The 17497-nt window shown below is 36.1% G+C and overlaps 4 protein-coding genes, 1 long non-coding RNA gene and 1 pseudogene across 6 annotated transcripts; 1 reads left to right on the plus strand and 5 right to left on the minus strand.

Moving 5' to 3' along the window:
- Window positions 1-2510: 2510 nt before the first annotated feature.
- On the minus strand, window positions 2511-3608 carry LOC125190017 (F-box/kelch-repeat protein At3g06240-like). The gene has a single exon (XM_048087218.1). The coding sequence runs from the start codon at window positions 3606-3608 to the stop codon at window positions 2511-2513; it is 1098 nt and encodes a 365-aa protein (XP_047943175.1).
- A 1327-nt stretch (window positions 3609-4935) lies between these two features.
- On the minus strand, window positions 4936-6558 carry LOC148924203 (F-box protein At4g22390-like). The gene is made up of 2 exons (XM_089058662.1): window positions 6550-6558; window positions 4936-6089 (listed from the first exon to the last, which is right to left on the minus strand). Exons 1-2 carry the CDS (start codon window positions 6556-6558, stop codon window positions 5061-5063), a joined length of 1038 nt encoding a protein of 345 aa, XP_088914788.1. The 3' UTR covers window positions 4936-5060.
- A 113-nt stretch (window positions 6559-6671) lies between these two features.
- LOC125188799 (F-box protein At3g07870-like) lies at window positions 6672-8691 on the minus strand. The gene is made up of 2 exons (XM_048085853.2): window positions 8562-8691; window positions 6672-8062 (listed from the first exon to the last, which is right to left on the minus strand). Exon 2 carries the CDS (start codon window positions 8041-8043, stop codon window positions 6862-6864), a length of 1182 nt encoding a protein of 393 aa, XP_047941810.1. The 5' UTR covers window positions 8044-8062; window positions 8562-8691; the 3' UTR covers window positions 6672-6861.
- Window positions 8692-9427: 736 nt separating this feature from the next.
- LOC148924204 (F-box protein At3g07870-like) lies at window positions 9428-11230 on the minus strand. Its single transcript, XM_089058444.1, has 2 exons — window positions 11115-11230; window positions 9428-10730 (listed from the first exon to the last, which is right to left on the minus strand). The coding sequence occupies exon 2, from the start codon at window positions 10693-10695 to the stop codon at window positions 9553-9555; it is 1143 nt and encodes a 380-aa protein (XP_088914570.1). The 5' UTR covers window positions 10696-10730; window positions 11115-11230; the 3' UTR covers window positions 9428-9552.
- A 596-nt stretch (window positions 11231-11826) lies between these two features.
- LOC148924205 (uncharacterized) lies at window positions 11827-13556 on the plus strand. Its single transcript, XR_016130564.1, has 2 exons — window positions 11827-12777; window positions 13385-13556. It is a non-coding gene; the product is annotated as an uncharacterized LOC148924205 (long non-coding RNA).
- A 523-nt stretch (window positions 13557-14079) lies between these two features.
- Window positions 14080-15912, minus strand: LOC125188806 (F-box protein At3g07870-like; annotated as a pseudogene). The gene is made up of 2 exons (XR_016130444.1): window positions 15788-15912; window positions 14080-15328 (listed from the first exon to the last, which is right to left on the minus strand). The product of XR_016130444.1 is annotated as an F-box protein At3g07870-like (transcript).
- Between the last annotated feature and the right edge of the window lie 1585 nt (window positions 15913-17497).

The following is a 17497-nucleotide window of genomic DNA, read 5'->3' on the forward strand; positions in this document are numbered from 1 at the left end:
CTCTCCATTCATTTTATTATTCTGTGACACATCAAGTCTGGTATCTGCCCGGGATTTCCATTGTATACGACCCGTAGGTCCCTTATATTTATTTGACCTTTCCACGAAGGCCCCTCTTTGCATATTTTGACCTTTCCACGAAGGCCCCTCTTTGCATATTTTGACCTTTCCACGAAGGCCTCTCTTTGATTTGACCTTTCCACGAAGGTCCCTCTTTGCTCTTTGTATTGACCTGTAGGTCTATCATCATTGTATATGACCCGTAGGTCTTTTGCCATTGTATATCAGATTCAGAGCAAGACTGTCACATATCCTCTTTAATCCCATGATTCAAATGATTCCAATATGATATATCAAACATATCCATTGCACCAATTACATATCCATATAATCCATCAATAACTCCAATACTATAGATAAACATATCTATTGCACAAATCACATATCCACATCACATTTCACCATCAATATCAAATAACACATAACCATTTCAAGCTCACATCATATAATTCAAATATTCACTTCCATTTAACACATAGCAATCAATCACATAAAAATATGTAAAATTAAAAGTGTGATTTATACACACCTGATTACGATAAGTAACTTATTGAATTCCTGATTCAACTCTTAATTTATAACCCTTGATCGACTAAAGCCCCAAAGTGAACTTCAATAAATTTCTTGCATTTTCGTTCTTTCGGTTTACTCTTCTCCAATATCTCTCTTTTTTTTGCATAAATATATACAATAATATATTAAAGTTCACGTCGGTCACTTGCCGACTTATGTTTACTATTAAAGTGTTAGTAATCCAAATGGCATGTACATAGAATACGTGTCACCCACATATACTATGAACCAAATAATTATTTAATAATCTAAATAAAAATATATAAAAATGGAGCTTGCTTGATAATTAAGATACTAGTCATGCACAATATATATACTTCCATAATTCCAAAGCACACGTTCACATTAGCACACACTTAAATTAATTAATTAATAATTAAGGCAATATATATATATATATAATGTTTATTGTGCAAATAATAATATAAAAATGCACTTATCTAAAATGTATAAATATAAAAATGATGTATGTTTCGGATTAGGGATGTCACACAAATGGTAATAGGTGATCATGTTTGTATGCCTCTTCTCGTGGTGCTTCAACGAAAACCCTAACCACCTTATATTGGCCAGTCAATTTGATCACTCCAAATCCAAAAGTATCCATTTCAAGATCAACTGCGGTGGTAGTTTGAGGAGGACAAGGGAGTTTGATATAGTCACGAGTGATTGGATTGCACAGGATAAGATCACCACGACCAAAGTCTCTAAGAAAGATCAAACCATTGACCTAACTATGAGTTGGTTCGTCAAAACGGAGTTTGAAGTTGATGGCTACATTCCAACGATGCTCCTTATCAAGGTCGAGGCCAAGTTCATCCACAAATTCATTGACATCATACGAGCTTGTTGAATGTTTTTAACAAGGAGGCCCGGGACTGATCTATAAATATGGGAATTCACAAACTCGGGAGTAGCCAGCAGACCGAACCATGACTTACAAACACACTTGCAAGCCATAGCGGCTCGAGTGGGAAGTCTTGAGAGGATTTCTACTAGGATTTTTGATGGTAGATATTTGAAGAAATATTCACCCATTTTGGAATTATCAGCCGTTTTCATCTCTCAACTTAATAACACCTTCATCAGTAACAAAAAAAGTGAAATGTGAGCAGCAGCAACATATTAATATTGCTTACAAAATTTGCAGTTACAAAGAATAGAATCCTAAAATTAGGATATCTCGTTTGAGATCTCAGGCAACTATTGAAACACACTTTCACGTTTTCAATCTTTTAATATATGTAGATGCATAGGAGATTATAACATTTTTGCAACGATTAAATTCAAAATCTTTAATTTTCAAATTACATCCCCATATTTACTCTTCACGTTATATATTAATAATTTCTTCTCAAGAATTATCGAAACCTAAAATAAGAAAGGAATAGAAAAAAGAAATGAACAAATAGTGGAGTATATATATTGTTGGCAATTGAAACTAAAAATATAACATATGACTGTCCCACATCGATGTCAAGAGAAAACTAGTATATAAATCACATGGGCCCTCCTCCTATCATCAATTGGTTTTAGGATGAAACCCATGGATTTCTATTATATATGTTGTTAGGGTGTGGAGCACACTGTGAATCGGGGCACAAGTTTATTCCATATTTTCTAAGTTTTAATAAAGATAATTATTTAGTAATTATAAAATTGCATATTTGAAACTATCAACAGAAATATTGCACCTACATAATACTCCATACAACAAAAAAGGGGTTGAAAATATATAAAATTGCATTGGATATAAAGATCCAACCTAGAAAAAGAATAAAGGCAGAAAAGCAAAAGGTAGAAATTGAAAAGGCAAAAATCCATTGGAAGATCAATAGTTATAATGTCATCATCAGATATCAAACTACATTCCCAACTCAAAATGAGCTTACATTCTCCATGGCAAAATTCTTGAGAGAGACAAAGCTTGAGGTATATATGGTCATAGAGATATAAGAAAAACGATCCCCTCGAAATGCGGTGTCATAGTCGAAAGTTTTAGTCTTTTTGGAGTAGTAGAATGGCTTGCCATCACATTCCATCAAGATGTCCCCATTTTCAAAAACTCTGATTGGCCAAACATGACTTTCATTAAAAAATCCTCCAGCAACTTCGCACACGAAAACTTCCCTTACCCAAGAATTATCATCTCCATATTCCTTCATCAACCAGATTACAATTTCCCCATCAGCTGTAATATGGCTTAGACAGAGACAATCCCTAAAAACAGATGCCATCCTACAATAGCTGAAACCTAAGCCTTCAGGGTCAGGTATAGAAAATGTGCTAAAAACTTCTGTTTCGAGATCAAGGCAAGAAATATGTTCAACCATGCCGTCTATTGTCATCTCCAATGCCATCAAATGAAGATTTCCATTCAAAAGTACCATTTTATGGTGGTAAAAAAAGCTAAGCAGGCTATCAGAAGGAACTTTTCTCCACAATCCGGTTCCAACGGTGTATACTTGGCACTCAAATGGTAACCGATCTTGTTCGAAAACCCTGACGGCCTTATATTGGCCGGTCGTTCTGCTCACTCCAAATCCAAATGTATCCATTTCAAGCTCTTCTGCGGAGGTAGTCTGTGGAGGAAAAGGGAGTTTGATATAGTCACGAGTGATTGGATTACACAGGATAAGATCACCAAAATCATCGTCTTTTAGAAAGATCAAACCATCGGCTGAACTATGAATTGGTTCATCAAAAGGGAGTTTGAAGTTGAAGGTTACATCCCGAAAATGCTCTTCATCAGAGTTGAAGGCTTCAATGACGTCGTATGACCTTGTTGAGTGTGTTTCAACAACGATGCCCGGGACTGATCTAGAAAGATGGAAATTCACAAACTCAGGGGTAGCGAGAAGAACAAGCCATGGCTTACAAACACACTTGCAAGCCATAGCGTCTTGAGTAGGGAGTCTTGAGAGGATATCTAATACGATTTCGGATGGAAGATATCGGAAGAAATCTTCGCCCATTTTGGAATTATCTGCAGTTTTTCTCTCTCCACGTAATAATCCCTTGATCATTAACAAAAAAAAGGAATACAAAGCAACATCAAAATATTAATCTGATCAAATTAACACACTTGCAAGTGTGATTTATAACATCAAAATTTAGGTCTCCAAACCCTAATATTACAAAAATTAAATATAGGCCTAATCCCTAATCCAATCGACATATTAATAATTGGGTAAATAGTCATTTAAATTACCATGTTTGGTTAAAATCTGGTCTATCCCACAATGTTTAAAATCCGCTAATTAAATTACCCATAGGTAAAATCTCTACATTGAAATCCATCTTGCAATCTCAATCCAACTTTAAGATCAAGCTCCTTGTGATTACATTTTGGATTATTCACGCATCTTTTTCATGATTTAAATCTCAATCCACGTCAACAAAGATTTCCATCTAAAATTCGACTCATTGGATAAACTAGAAAAATTGAAATTTCGTGATTTAATTAGCGGATTTCAAACTTTGTGAGATAGACCAGATTTAGACCAAACTTGGTGATTTAAATGACTGTTTCCCATTAATAATTTGGTGGCATACCAAATTTGAAGTACAAAATATGCAATACTAAATCGGTTCTAGGTAATATATACTCAAAAATATGGAAATTTCAATATTATAGGGTTACAACAAAATTGAATATAAGTAGGGAAAAAAGAGTAAAATAAGCATCAATTTACTTCGAAAACCCGATAACAAAGGCATAAAATGAGCTAGAGAGAGAGAGAGAGTAAAACTGTCGATGCAAAAATAAGAAAGCTTATTGTAATGATTCACCTTCTGGCGGAATGCGGTGGAGACGGCGGATGTTTAGAGCAGCGCCGCTGCACTAAAAAAAATACTACTACTACTTTAAAGAATAAATTTGCTGCAATAATGTTATTTATACTTTATTATAAGTATTAAAATATTAGCATCTCTATCTCTAACTTGTATTACTTGATTGTGTTAAGATTGTAGTAGTATTATTTAATAAATATAATGAAATTAATGATATTGTGTTATATTAGTGCAGCATTGTGGTCGGTTTAAACCTTAAATTATTAGAACTATTGAAAATATGCAAGTTTTCAATCTTGATTTATAAATCGGTTACGTTTGTGCGATTGATTAAATTTAACTCCTTCAATTTTGAAATCACCTCTTGATTTATAAATCGGTTACATTTGTGCGATTGATTAAATTTAAATCCTTCAATTTTGAAATCACCTTTTGGAATTAATTTGTTCATGTATATGACATGGATTGTTAATTTGTTCAATTTTGAAAGCACCTTCTGATCACAAATAAAACCCAAGAAAATACTAATGTTATCTTGGCAAAAGAGGCACTCCAACATTTCCATTGCATGATACAAGAAGGGATTTCTATCTCATGTATTTCATCACCGGACATCAAACAACAATCACAGCTCAAAATGAGCTTACATTCTCCACGGCAAAATTCTCGAGCGAGAGAAAGCTTGGGGCATGCATGGTCGTAGAGATATGCTCTTCTTGATCCTCTCGAAAAAAGAGGTCATAGCCAGCTTTAGTCTTGTTCGAGTAGTAGAATAGCCTTTTCCTATCACATTCAATCAAGATGTCACCATTTTCGAAAATTCTGATTGGGCAAGAACGAGAAAATTCTCCACAAACTTCTCTGGTGAGGACCTCCTTAGTCCAAGATTTCTCATCCCCATATTCCTTCATCGACCAAATTACAATCCCCCCGTCATATGCAAAATGGCTCACGCAGAGGCAATCCCTCAAAACGGATGGTGCCTTATGATAGTGTAAACCCATAACAAGAAACGGTGAAGGAGGGGGATGAGGTAAAGAAAAGGTGCAAAAAAGTTCCGTTTCAAGATCAAGGCAACAAATCTGTTCAACCAAGTTGCCTGTGATTTTCTCAATTACCATCCAATGAAGATTTCCATTAAAAAGCAACCCTCCAAACTCGTCAAAAAACCTGCGTGGGCTACCAGAGGAAACTTTTCTCCACGTTCCGGTCCCAACAGTGTATACTTGGCACTCATATTGGAACATTGGTGATGGAAACTTTTGGTAGTCCTCACGAAGTGGTGTTTTGACGAAAATCCGAGCCACCTTATATAGGCCGGACGTTCTGCTCACTCCAAATCCAAAATTCTCAACTGCAAGCTGATCTTTTGAGGTAGTTTGTCGAGGAGAAGGGAGCTTGATATAGTCACGTGTGATGGGATTGCACAGGATAAGATCACCATGATCGACGCCTCTTAGGAAGATCAAACCATTAGCTGAACTATGGATTGGCTCATCAAAGGGGAGTTCGAAGTTGAAGTCTACATCCCCACGATTCTCATCAAAGTCGAAGCCAAGCTCCTCCAAAAATTCAATAACTTCAAATGATTTTGATTGTGTTTCAACAGCAAGGCCCAGGACTGATCTAGAAATATGGGAATTCACAAACTCAGGAGTAAACTAATAATTTCTTCTCAAGAATTATCAAAACCTAAAATGTAGGTATTACAAAAACTGAAACGAGGCCTAATTAATCCCTAGATCCATTCGACCATTGCAAAGAAAAACCGTTGTAGGTTATATGAACTGAAATATGAACTGACTATTTAAATTAGGACGGTGATTTAAATTAGGATGGAGATTTATTCATATGTTTGGTGCATAAAACAAAAGGTTTTAAATTTTAATAATGTTTAAGTTATTATAATATTATATTGTCCTTTGTTATTAAATTCATAGTATGTACTACATAAGGGATACTTGTTATAAGACATATACATGAGCTTTAAGATTTTTCTAGTTGTCCCCAAAACAAAATTCATAACTAATGTGGCAAATTAGAATATATGTGACAATCAAAATGATGTGATTTTAATTTAAATAATTTTAAGCTATCTAACCCTCCTATTTCTTTCATCACTTCATCCATCATAGACAAGGGAATTAATCAGCCATTGATGAAGAGAGCTATTCCAAAATTGGCATTTTACTTTGATCTTGATTTATTTGAAACAAGACGGTTAGAATTTTTAATCATGTGGCAATATATAAATATTTTTTAATTACATATGGGTGTAACTAATTAATAAACACGATAAAGCTATTCCATATCACAAATAAAACCCAAGAAACTAATAATTAGAGTATCTTGGCAATAGATGTAGATTCTCTCATATTCCTCACCATTAATGCATTTCACCATGAGACATGAAAGAAACTACACAGTCACAACTCAAAATGAGCATACATTCTCCATCACAAAACTCTTGAGGGAGACAAAGCTCGAGGCATACATGATCGTACAGGTGAACGGATCACGATCCCCTAGAGACATGATGTTGTAGTCCAAATTTTTCCTCTTGTTGGAGTAGTAGAATATCATGCCATCCTCCCATTCCATTAAGGCGTCACCATTTTCAAAAATTCTAATCGGCCAAATATGAACTGCACCAGTAAGTCGTTCAGCTCCACTGTTGTCAGGAAGTCTGTCACTTTCAGGGATGACAAATATCTTTGTCCAACTGCGGTCGTCTTCCTTCATCAACCAGATTATAACGCACCCATCCTTTGAAATATCGCTTACACAAAGGCAATCCCTCAAAACACAGAGTGACCTACTAAAGAGAAAACCTCTACCATGAGGACGAGGTGCAGAGAAGGTGCTAAAAAGTTCCGTTTCAAGATTAAAGCAAGCAATCCATCTATTAGAGCCTTTTCTTGTTTTCGCTACCGTCCAATGAAGATTTTCGTTAAAAAATACCCCTCCATTGTCGCCAATAAACCTGAGCTGCATACCAAAGGGAACATTTCTCCATGATCCGGTTCCAACTGTGTACACTTGGCACGCATTTCGGGAATTCGCTCCTGGTGGTGGATTTTCAGAATGGCCTACTGAAGAGAGAATCCAAACCACCTTATATTGTCTCGTCATTCTGCTCACTCCAAATCCAAAATTATCCAACTCATCCTGAACTTTTGGGGGAGTGAGTCTAGGACGAGGGAGCTTGATATAGTCACGTGTGATCGGATTGCACAGGATAAGATCACCATGATCAAAGTCTCTTATAAAGATCACACCATTAACTGAACTACGAAACGGTCCATCAAAAGGGAGTCTGAAGCTGAAGGTTACATCCCAACGATGCTCCTCATCTAAGTCGAGGCCAAGCTCATCCACAAATTCAATGGTTTTGTATGACATGGAGCGTGTTTCAAAAGCAATGCCCAGGACTGATCTAGACGTATGTGAATTCACAAACTCTGGAGTAGCGAGCAGACCTAGCCATGGCTTACAAACACACTTGCAGGCCATAGCTGCTCGAGTGGGAAGTCTCAAGAGGATATCTACTACGATTTCTGATGGTAGATATTTAAAGAAATCTTCACCCATTTTGGAATTATCAACAGTTTTCATCTCTCAACTTAATAACACCCTTCATCATTCACAAAATAGTGAAATCAGAGAAGTAGCAAAATCATTAATCTGGTCAAAGTAACACACTTGCAAGTGTAATTTACAACATCATTCCACAAAAAAATAATTTGGTGCCAAACCAAATTTTGCAGAAACCAAAGTTCAAATTGTGTAATACTAAATCGGTTTTAGGTTATACATAAGCAAAAATCTGCAGCAACATAATCTTAATCTTAATATTAATACATCAAAATGCAGGATTACAACAAAATTGAATATAAGCCTAAAACCCTAACGCATTCCACAATACTTAATTCAGCAAATTTGTCACCGCAAAAACGATATCTACAACAAGCAAAATACATGTATGCTATAGTTTTACAACAACGCCCTAAAAAAAGAGTAAAATATATATCAATTTACAGCGAAATCCCAAAAACAAATTCATAGCAGATATGAAATGAGCTAAAAACAGGGTGATAGGGACTGTGGAGTGTTGAATTAGAAAGTTCATTTACCTTCCGGTGGAAATGCGGTGGAGACGGCGAACATTGAGAGCGGCGCCACTGTGCTTTAGCTCAAAATAGGTCGAATTGTTAATGAAATTTTAAAACACTAACAAATAAATCTGAGGATTTTACCGCCACTTTAAATTAAGAAAATGTAATTTCTTAATAAATAATACTAATTCCGTCCCTGAAAATAGAAACTCTCTCGTTTCGTCCCCTAAAAATAGAAATATTCTATTTTAGGGAAAAATTTCTTTCTAATGAGATGATACTCATGTTCTACTAACACACAGTTATTTCTATATCTCATACTTTATCAATTTTGGATTAAAACTCGTGTCGTTTCAAAAATTACTCATTTTCTACTAACACACATTTAAATCTATGTCTCATACTTTATCAATTTTGCGTTAAAACTCGTGTCGTTTCAAAAATTTCTATCTTTACGGGACGAGGTCATGAAGGTAGTATGCTTAATAAATTACACAAATTTTAATGAATATGAGATGAATTATAGTACGACGAAGTAGATTGAAGCATTATGAGGATGAAATAATAAAGAAAATAGTGGGGTTTGTAAGAGTTGAATAGAAGTATTATAATTCAAGCAAGTTTTCAATCACTTTTTAAATACAAATGTATTATTGGGAGTTGATTATATATGAAGAAAACATAAAGTCTGACATTATTTCTTGTGCTAAGTGATTAAATTCAAAACCTTCTTAGATCACATTCTCAGATTGATTTGTAAATCTCAATAGCTAGTTTGTTGAGAATGGATTGTTTATGGAGTAACATAGATTGAACAATTCCATATGGATATAAAACAAAAAAAAAAAAAATCAAGAATCATAAGAACCTAAGTAAGAATCATATAGATAATTTGTAATGATAAAATTGCATATTTGAAAATTCCAATGGATATCCAAGAAGATGTTTGTCTCTCATGTCCCTCACCATTCATGTATTTCATCAGCAGACATCAGACATCAATCACAGGTCAAAATGAGCTCACATTCTCCATCACAAACTTCTTCAGAGTGAGAAAGCTTGGGGTATACATGGTCGTAGATATATACTCATCACAATCCTCTCGAATAAAGAATTCATGGTAAGTTTTAGTCTCCTTGGAGTAGTAGCATAGACTCTCCCTATCACATTCCATCAAGATGTCACCATTCTCGAAAACTTTGAACGGGAAAGCATGAATTACAAAATATCCTCCGAAAGCGGGGCCGGTTAAAACTTCCATTGTCCAAGATTTTTCATTCCCATATTCCTTCATCGACCAAATTGCAAGCTCCCGAAGATTTATACCAGTTTTATAGCACAAACAGAAGCAATCCCTCAAAACACATGGTGTCTTAATATAGTAGGAAGATACACCATGTATAGCAAATGTGCTAAAAAGTTCTGTTTCAAGATCAAAGCAAGAAATCCATTCAACCAAGTCATCTCCGATGTTCTCAAGTACCCTCCAATGAAGATTTCCATTAAAAAGGAACCCTCCAAGCTTGTCAACATAACGGTGCCGGCTACAAAGGGGAACTTTTCTCCACATTCCGGTTCCAACAGTATATACTTGGCACTCATTTGTGTACTCATGTCGTGGTTTTTTGTACTCCCCATTTAGTGGTTTTTCAAAGAAAATCCTAACCACCTTATATTGGCCGGTCGTTCTGCTCGCTCCAAATCCAAAATTCTCATATACAAGCTGATGTTCTGAGGTGGTTTGTCGAGGAGAAGGGAGCTTGATATAGTCACATGTGACTGGATTGCACAAGATAAGATCACCATGACCGACGCCTCTTAGAAAGATCAAACCATTATTTGAACTATGGATTGGCTCCTCAAAGGGCAGTTTGAAGTTGAAGGCTCTATTCTGATCACACTCCTCATCGCATAGCTCATCCACGATTTCCACGACGTCGTATGACTTTGGGTGTGTTTCAACAGCAATGCCCGGGACTGATCTAGAAAGATGGGAATTCACAAACTCAGGGGTAGCGAGAAGACCGAGCCATGGCTTACAAACACACTTGCAAGCCATAGTGTCTCGAGTGGGGAGTCTTAAGAGGATATTTACTACGATTTCGGATGGAAGATATTGGAAGAAATCTTCGCCTAGTTTGGAATTACCCATAGTTTTCCTCTCTCGATGTAAAAACCCCTTGATCACTAACAAAAATTAAAATGTAAAACAAAGCAACATCAAATTATTAATCTGACTAAAGTAATTAGGCCTAATCCCAAAATCCATAATCCATTCCACCCAAAAAACAGTTCTAGGTTATATATACACAAAATTAAGCAACAAAATATCGTATCAAAATGCAGGAATACAACAAAATTGAATATAATCCTTGAACCCTAACGATTCCACAATACTTAATTCAGAAATTTGTAACAGCTAAAACCGTATCTACAACAAGCAGTTGAAAAAAGAGTAAAATAAGCATCAATTTACTGCGAAATCTCGATAACAAAGGCATATTACGAGCTACAAACAGAGAAATAGAAAACTGTAGATGTGAAATAAGAAAGCTTATCGTAATGATTCACCTTATGTTGCGGTGGAGACGGCGGAACTTGAGAGCGGCGCCGCTGCAGTCGTCTGTGTGCTTGAGACAAATTGATTCGAAATTTTATGACGATTTTGTGCCAATTTTAAATATTAGTAGTAATATTTTTAATGAAAAAAAATATATAAAATAATAAAGAAAATAGGTGTATAGAACATATGGTAAAAATAGTACTCCTCCCTTATATAAAAGGTTTTCTTTTTCATCGTGTAATTTAATCATTTAAGTGAACAAGAGAAAATAAAAGAAAATAAAATAAAATAGATTATGTTAAAAGATTCACAATTGAATTGGCATGGAAGAAATAATAAGTTTAACATATTAAGTTTATACTAGTAATATGATGAAATAGAATAAGAGTGTAATAAAATAAAGATAAAAGTGAAATAGAGAACTAAAAATGAAATGAAATTGACCTTCCTTATTTACTTCTATTCATATGGTAACAATCGGACTTTTTCTATCTTTATAATTGTCATCAAAAGATGTCGGTTGTGCGTTTGAAAAATTTTCGCCTTAATTTCTTTTGTCGAGAAAATGATTCTACATTTTTGCGCCAAAATAGTTATTCTTTCCAAGCCCAAATTATTCATATAAATTAAATTCTTTTATACCCATCCCTTTTTCAAATTATGCAGTCAAATATTTGGTCAAATATATCTCAACTCCCTTCCCAGGCTCTTCACCCATCTTCCCCTTTTATCTGAAAAAAAATCTCCAACCAAAATTAAATCAAATTTTTGAGATATATACATAGATATCTTTTCCAACTATAGTATAAATAGTCCATGTTTCTACGTTCTTCCACAACTAAAAATCTGAGAGAGAAGCCACCAATCCACGAGAAGAAATAGTTTGGAGAGAAGAAACCGAGAGTTGAGGAGATAAAAAAAAAAGAGAGTGAGGCAGCGACGGTTGAGAAAGAAAATTGACGATGTTAGGAGCGTGACAGGCTCCCGTTCGGCGAGGCTGCTGAACGACGTGCTGGAGGAAGGCGGCGCCGGCTCTGTGCTGGCAGCAGCGACCACGGCGGCACGATCTGCAACGAGTTTCGGAATCAAGAGCAGCAGCAGCAACGGCAGACAGCAGCTGCGAGGGCGACGGCGTGAAGGGAAAGAAAGAGAGGAGATGACGGAGACGGAGGGGTGAACGTCGAACTCGTAAACTCGACGGGTGGAAACGGGCGGCGTGGAGATGGCAGCGGCGAGCAGCAAGAGTGGCGGTGCGAAGCTGATCGAGACAGCGATGGCACTTCTCGCGTCTGCTCGATGAATTCCGAACAGCAGCAGCAGCGACTGAGCGGCGGCTGTGGCCGAGACGGGCTGAATTTTGATAGACAACCACGACTTGTCTCAAGGCGACGGTGAAGGGGCTAGAACGGCAGTCCGACGAAACTCGCCGCTGTGATTACCACTGCAACGGTGCTGCAAATTCAGTGAAGAAGAGAGAAAGGCGACAGAGGATGTGTTTCAAATGGAGAAGAGAAGTCTTTTTCTTAGTTTCTGTTTGGGCCAAGGAAATAATGGAGATGATTGTGTTAAACTTGGGCCAGCAACTAGTAGCGTAAGGGATTGGATTAAGGTGTCTGGCTGCTTTAGATCAAAGTGCGTGGATTTCAGAATTTCTCAAGTACAGATCGAAGGGTAAGAATTTAACCTCCATAGAATATATGCATTGTTTAGTTAAATGTATTTTTCTAAAGTCTAATTTATTGCATATTATGTTCTTGGGTGAATTTTTGCAAGCTATTTGAGAATGGAACAGAAAGATAAATTGAGGATTTAAGAGAATGAGGTGGGCTTTTTTTTTAAACAAGGGTAATGCCCTAAGTATATTTTTATATGAAAATGAATATTTGTCATGTCGTGTTTTGTTTTATCTATGGAACCTATCTGATGTGGCTTTTGCCATCTATGGATAATCGAATTCGGGTCTGACTAGGGAGTGAGTCCCTACTCAGGCTAGTGTACACCAATGGGGATCGTGAGCCGTCTTTTGGGTCGGCCGGTCTAGTGACTTGGAATGTGGCCACATTCCTTGTTATCAATGGATCAGATATGGTAGACATCTATGGAAAAATGACTTATCAGTCGAATTTTACAATGGAAATGATTTTAGTGTCTCGGACATGTTTTTTTAAAAGTTAAACCCCGAGGGCACCCAATGGTGGCATGATAAATACTTTTTATAAAATGTTTTCGGCATGAGTCCACTGAGTGCATCAAGTACTCAGCTTTTAAAAATGTGCAGGTTGAGCTGTGACGAGCGCGGTGGGTGCAGAGCTGGTGAAGATTTGTTTTTGCTTTTAAATATTCCGAATATATTATGTCTTCATACATAATATGATTCTTCTCTCGAATGCTTCCGCTGAATGTTGTTTTCTTTCGAGTTCATTTATTGTTGAGATATTGTATTCCTTTGAGTTGTCAGTTGTTGAGATAATACTCTGATTTTATTCGAATTGTCCCTATTATTTCGAGCTATGGTCGAGTTTCATTGATTTTCCCTTTCTTTCTCGCTTCTTTAATCTTCCCCTAGTCACGATCAACTGTATTTTCCATCCTTAGAAAATGCGGTCGTGACACATATATTTGGTATAATACCCATTTATGTAATTATATTGTCTACATAAAATTCATAGTAGCATCTCTATCTCCAACTTGTATTACTATTTGATTGTGTTAAGATTCATACTATATTATTTTATACATTGTATTATTGAGTATAAAAATTAAGTTTAATTAGTGATGTTGCATTGTTGTCTGGTGGTCGGTTTCAAACATTACGACTACTGAAACAAACCCATTCAAGTTTTTATATTCAAAATCTTCAATTTTCAGATCACATCCCCAAATTGATTTGTTTATGATTATCTAGTTTGTGATATAAACTACAAATTTGTTGGCAAGAATTATAAAAACCTAAAATAAGAAGGAATACAAAAATAACTAATATTCGTTGTCTTTCATAAGAAGAGGGCTGTCTTTCATATCCCTCACCATTCATCAAACTACAGTCACAGCTTAAAATGAGCTTACATTCTCCATGGCAAAATTCTTGAGAGAGAGAAAGCTTGCGGCATACATGGTCGTAGAGATGTAATAACTATGATCCCCTCGAAACTTGACGTCATAGTCTAAAGTTTGTCTTGTTGGAGTAGTAGAATGCCCTGGCCCCGGCCCATTCCATCAAGATGTCCCCATTTTCGAAAACTCTGATCGGGCAAACATGAAGTTCATCATTAAGTCCTCTAAGAACTTCACCAACAAAAACTTCCTTTGTCCAAGATTTCTCATCTCCATATTCCTTCATCAACCAGATGACAATCTCCCCATCAGCTGTAATATGGCTTACACAGAGACAGCCCCTCAAAACAGATGGTGTCTTACAATCGCGTGAACCTATGCCACAAGGAGGAGGTACAGTTAATGTGCTAAAACGTTCTGTTTCGAGATCAAAGCAAGAAATTCGTTCAAGATAGTGGCCTGTGGTTATATCTATTACCATCCAATGGAGATTTCCGTTCAGAAGTACCCCCCAAAGATCCTCACAAAACAAGTGCGGGTTACCAGAAGGAACTTTTCTCCACGATCCGGTTCCAACAGTGTACACTTGGCACTCATATTGGGACTCAAATGGTAATGGATCATTTTCGTACTCCTCATGTAGTGGGTTCTCGACGAAAACCCTAACCACCTTATATTGCCCGGTCGTTCCGCTCACTCCAAATCCAAAATTCTCAGAAAAAAGCTGATCTTCTGAGGTAGTTTGTCGAGGAGAAGGGAGCTTGATATAGTCACGCGTGATCGGATTGCACAGGATGAGACCACCATGATCGAAGCCTCTTAGAAAGATCAAACCATTAGCTGAACTATGGATTGGCTCGTCAAAGGGGAGACTGAAGTTGAAGGTCACATCCCAGCGATGCTCCACCTCAACGTCGAGGCCAAGCTCATCCACAAATTCAATGACTTCAAATGAGTTTGAGTGTGTTTCAACAGCAAGGCCCGGGACTGATCTAGACATATGGGGATTCACAAACTCAGGGGTAGCGATCAGACCGAGCCATGGCTTACAAACACACTTGCAGACCCCAGCTGCTCGAGTGGGGAGTCTTGAGAGGATATTCACTACGATTTCTGAAGGTAAATATTTGAAGAAATCTTCCCCCATTTTGGAATTTCAACAGCTTTCCTAAATCAACGTAATAACCCCTTGATCATTAACACAATAAACAGGAAAACAGAGCAGCAAGAGCAAAATATTGATGTGATTGTGATCAAAATTATCACACTTGAAAGTGTAATTTACAGCATCAAAATTAAGGTCTCCAAATCCTAATATTAATTGGGTAAATTTGGTGTGGCTAATAGCAAATTTTGCAGAAATCCAAGTACAAAGTCTTCAGATTAAAAAATTGAATATAAACCTAAAACCCTAACGAAATCGACAAAGCTAAATTGAGCAAATTTGTTAAGACTAAAACAAGATCTACAGCAAGGAAAATACATGAATGCTATAGTTTTACAACAACGCCTAAAAAGGGGTAAAATAAGCACTGAAATCGCTATAAAAAAGGGGGGAAAACGAACTAAAAACACAGAGATAAAAATTTTCAAATGCAAATAAGCAAGCTCATTGTAATTGATTCACCTTCGGGAGGGAGACGGCCGATCTTCAGAGTTGCACCGCTGCAAATCGCAAAATGGATCGAAATGTGATGAGATTTTCGAAATAAAAGTACTGATTCATTAGTAATTTTTGGAAGGTGGGAAAACGCGCTTTTTTATTTTTGAAAGTTGGGAAAAAGTGCGCTTAATCACGTCGGTTAAAGGTGGTAAAAATATGGGTTTTCAACTTTTCATTTACCACTACTTTAATAACGTCGGTTATTTAACGGATGAGAATTTGAAATCCCAAAATAAAATAAAGGGGTAACTGCTTTTAAAGTTACCAACTTTCCATGAATTCCGGTTTTTCCCACGAACTTTAAAAAGTTCGTGTAATGTCATGAACTTTATTGTCAGTTGCTATTTTCCCATATCAGGTTTTCTGATCTGATTCATACTGTTCGTTTCCTATTAAGACAATGTCCAAATTCTTTTATCTTACTATCGTTATTTTCGTCTTTGAAATAGCTTCGCGTGGGTACTTTGTACGCCTCAATCGGAACTCGGATGAAGAAGTTATGGCCATTTGATGAAGGCTGCGACCTTTGTGCGACCTTGTACTATCATAATGGCCATAACTTCTTGATCCGAGTTCCGATTGAGGCGTACAAGGTGCCGACACGAAGCTATTTCAAAGACAAATATAACGATAGTAAGATAAAAGAATTTGGACATTGTCTTAATAGGAAACGAACAGTTTGAATCAGACCAGAAAACCTGACATGGGAAAATAGCAACCGACAATAAAGTTCGTGGCATTACACGAACTTTTTAAAATTCGTGGGAAAAACCGAAATTCATGGAAAGTTGGTGATTTTAAAAGCAATTACCCCTAAAATAAAATTTAAGATTCACAATTTAATTGGGATGGAAGAAATATTAAGTTTAACATATTAAGGTTTATCGTAGTAAAAATGAAATGAAATTGTCCTTCCTTATTTAATTCCATTCATATGTTTGGTATACTCCATAATAGATTAATACTACTTATTTATATAATTCTATCGTCTCCATTAAACTCATAGTAGCATCTCTATCTCCAACTTCTATTAGTATTTGATTGTGTTAAATTCTTATTATTTTATAAATTGTATTATTTGAGTATAAAATTATGTTAAATTAGTAATGTTGCATCGTTGTGTGGTGGTCGGTTTTATTAAATTAAATTAAATGTAGATGCATGGGAGTTTATTACATCATCAAATTGATTTATTTATATGAATATCTAGTTTGTGATATATAAACCAAAAGTTTCTTTGTCAAGAATTATCAAAACCTAAAATAAGAAGGAATAAAAAAAGAAAATTACTAATATATGTTGTTAGGGATGCGGCATGCGGAGCACATCGTTTCGTAGCGATGAGGAAAAATTGCATATTTGAAACTATCAAGAGAAATGGTGCACCTACATATTAAAAATGATTTATACAAAATTGCATTGAAAAGGAATAAAGACCCCACCTAGAAAAAGAACAAAGGCAAAAAAGCAAAAAGTAGAAATTGAAAATGGCCTAAAGATGTTATTTGATTAATTTTGATTTATAAGGCTACAACTAGGGACGATAATTAATGATACAAAATTATCAGTTAATCGTTAATAGAACTAATAAAGCAAGAAAGCACCTCCTGATCACAAATAAAACCCAAGAAAATACTAATGTTGTCTTGGCAAAAGAGGTTCCATTGCATGATA

The sequence above is a fragment of the Salvia hispanica genome, chromosome 5 (assembly GCF_029641045.1).
Source record: "Salvia hispanica isolate PSC_SH4W2 chromosome 5, Shi_PSC_v1, whole genome shotgun sequence".
Classification (NCBI taxonomy): domain Eukaryota; kingdom Viridiplantae; phylum Streptophyta; class Magnoliopsida; order Lamiales; family Lamiaceae; genus Salvia; species Salvia hispanica.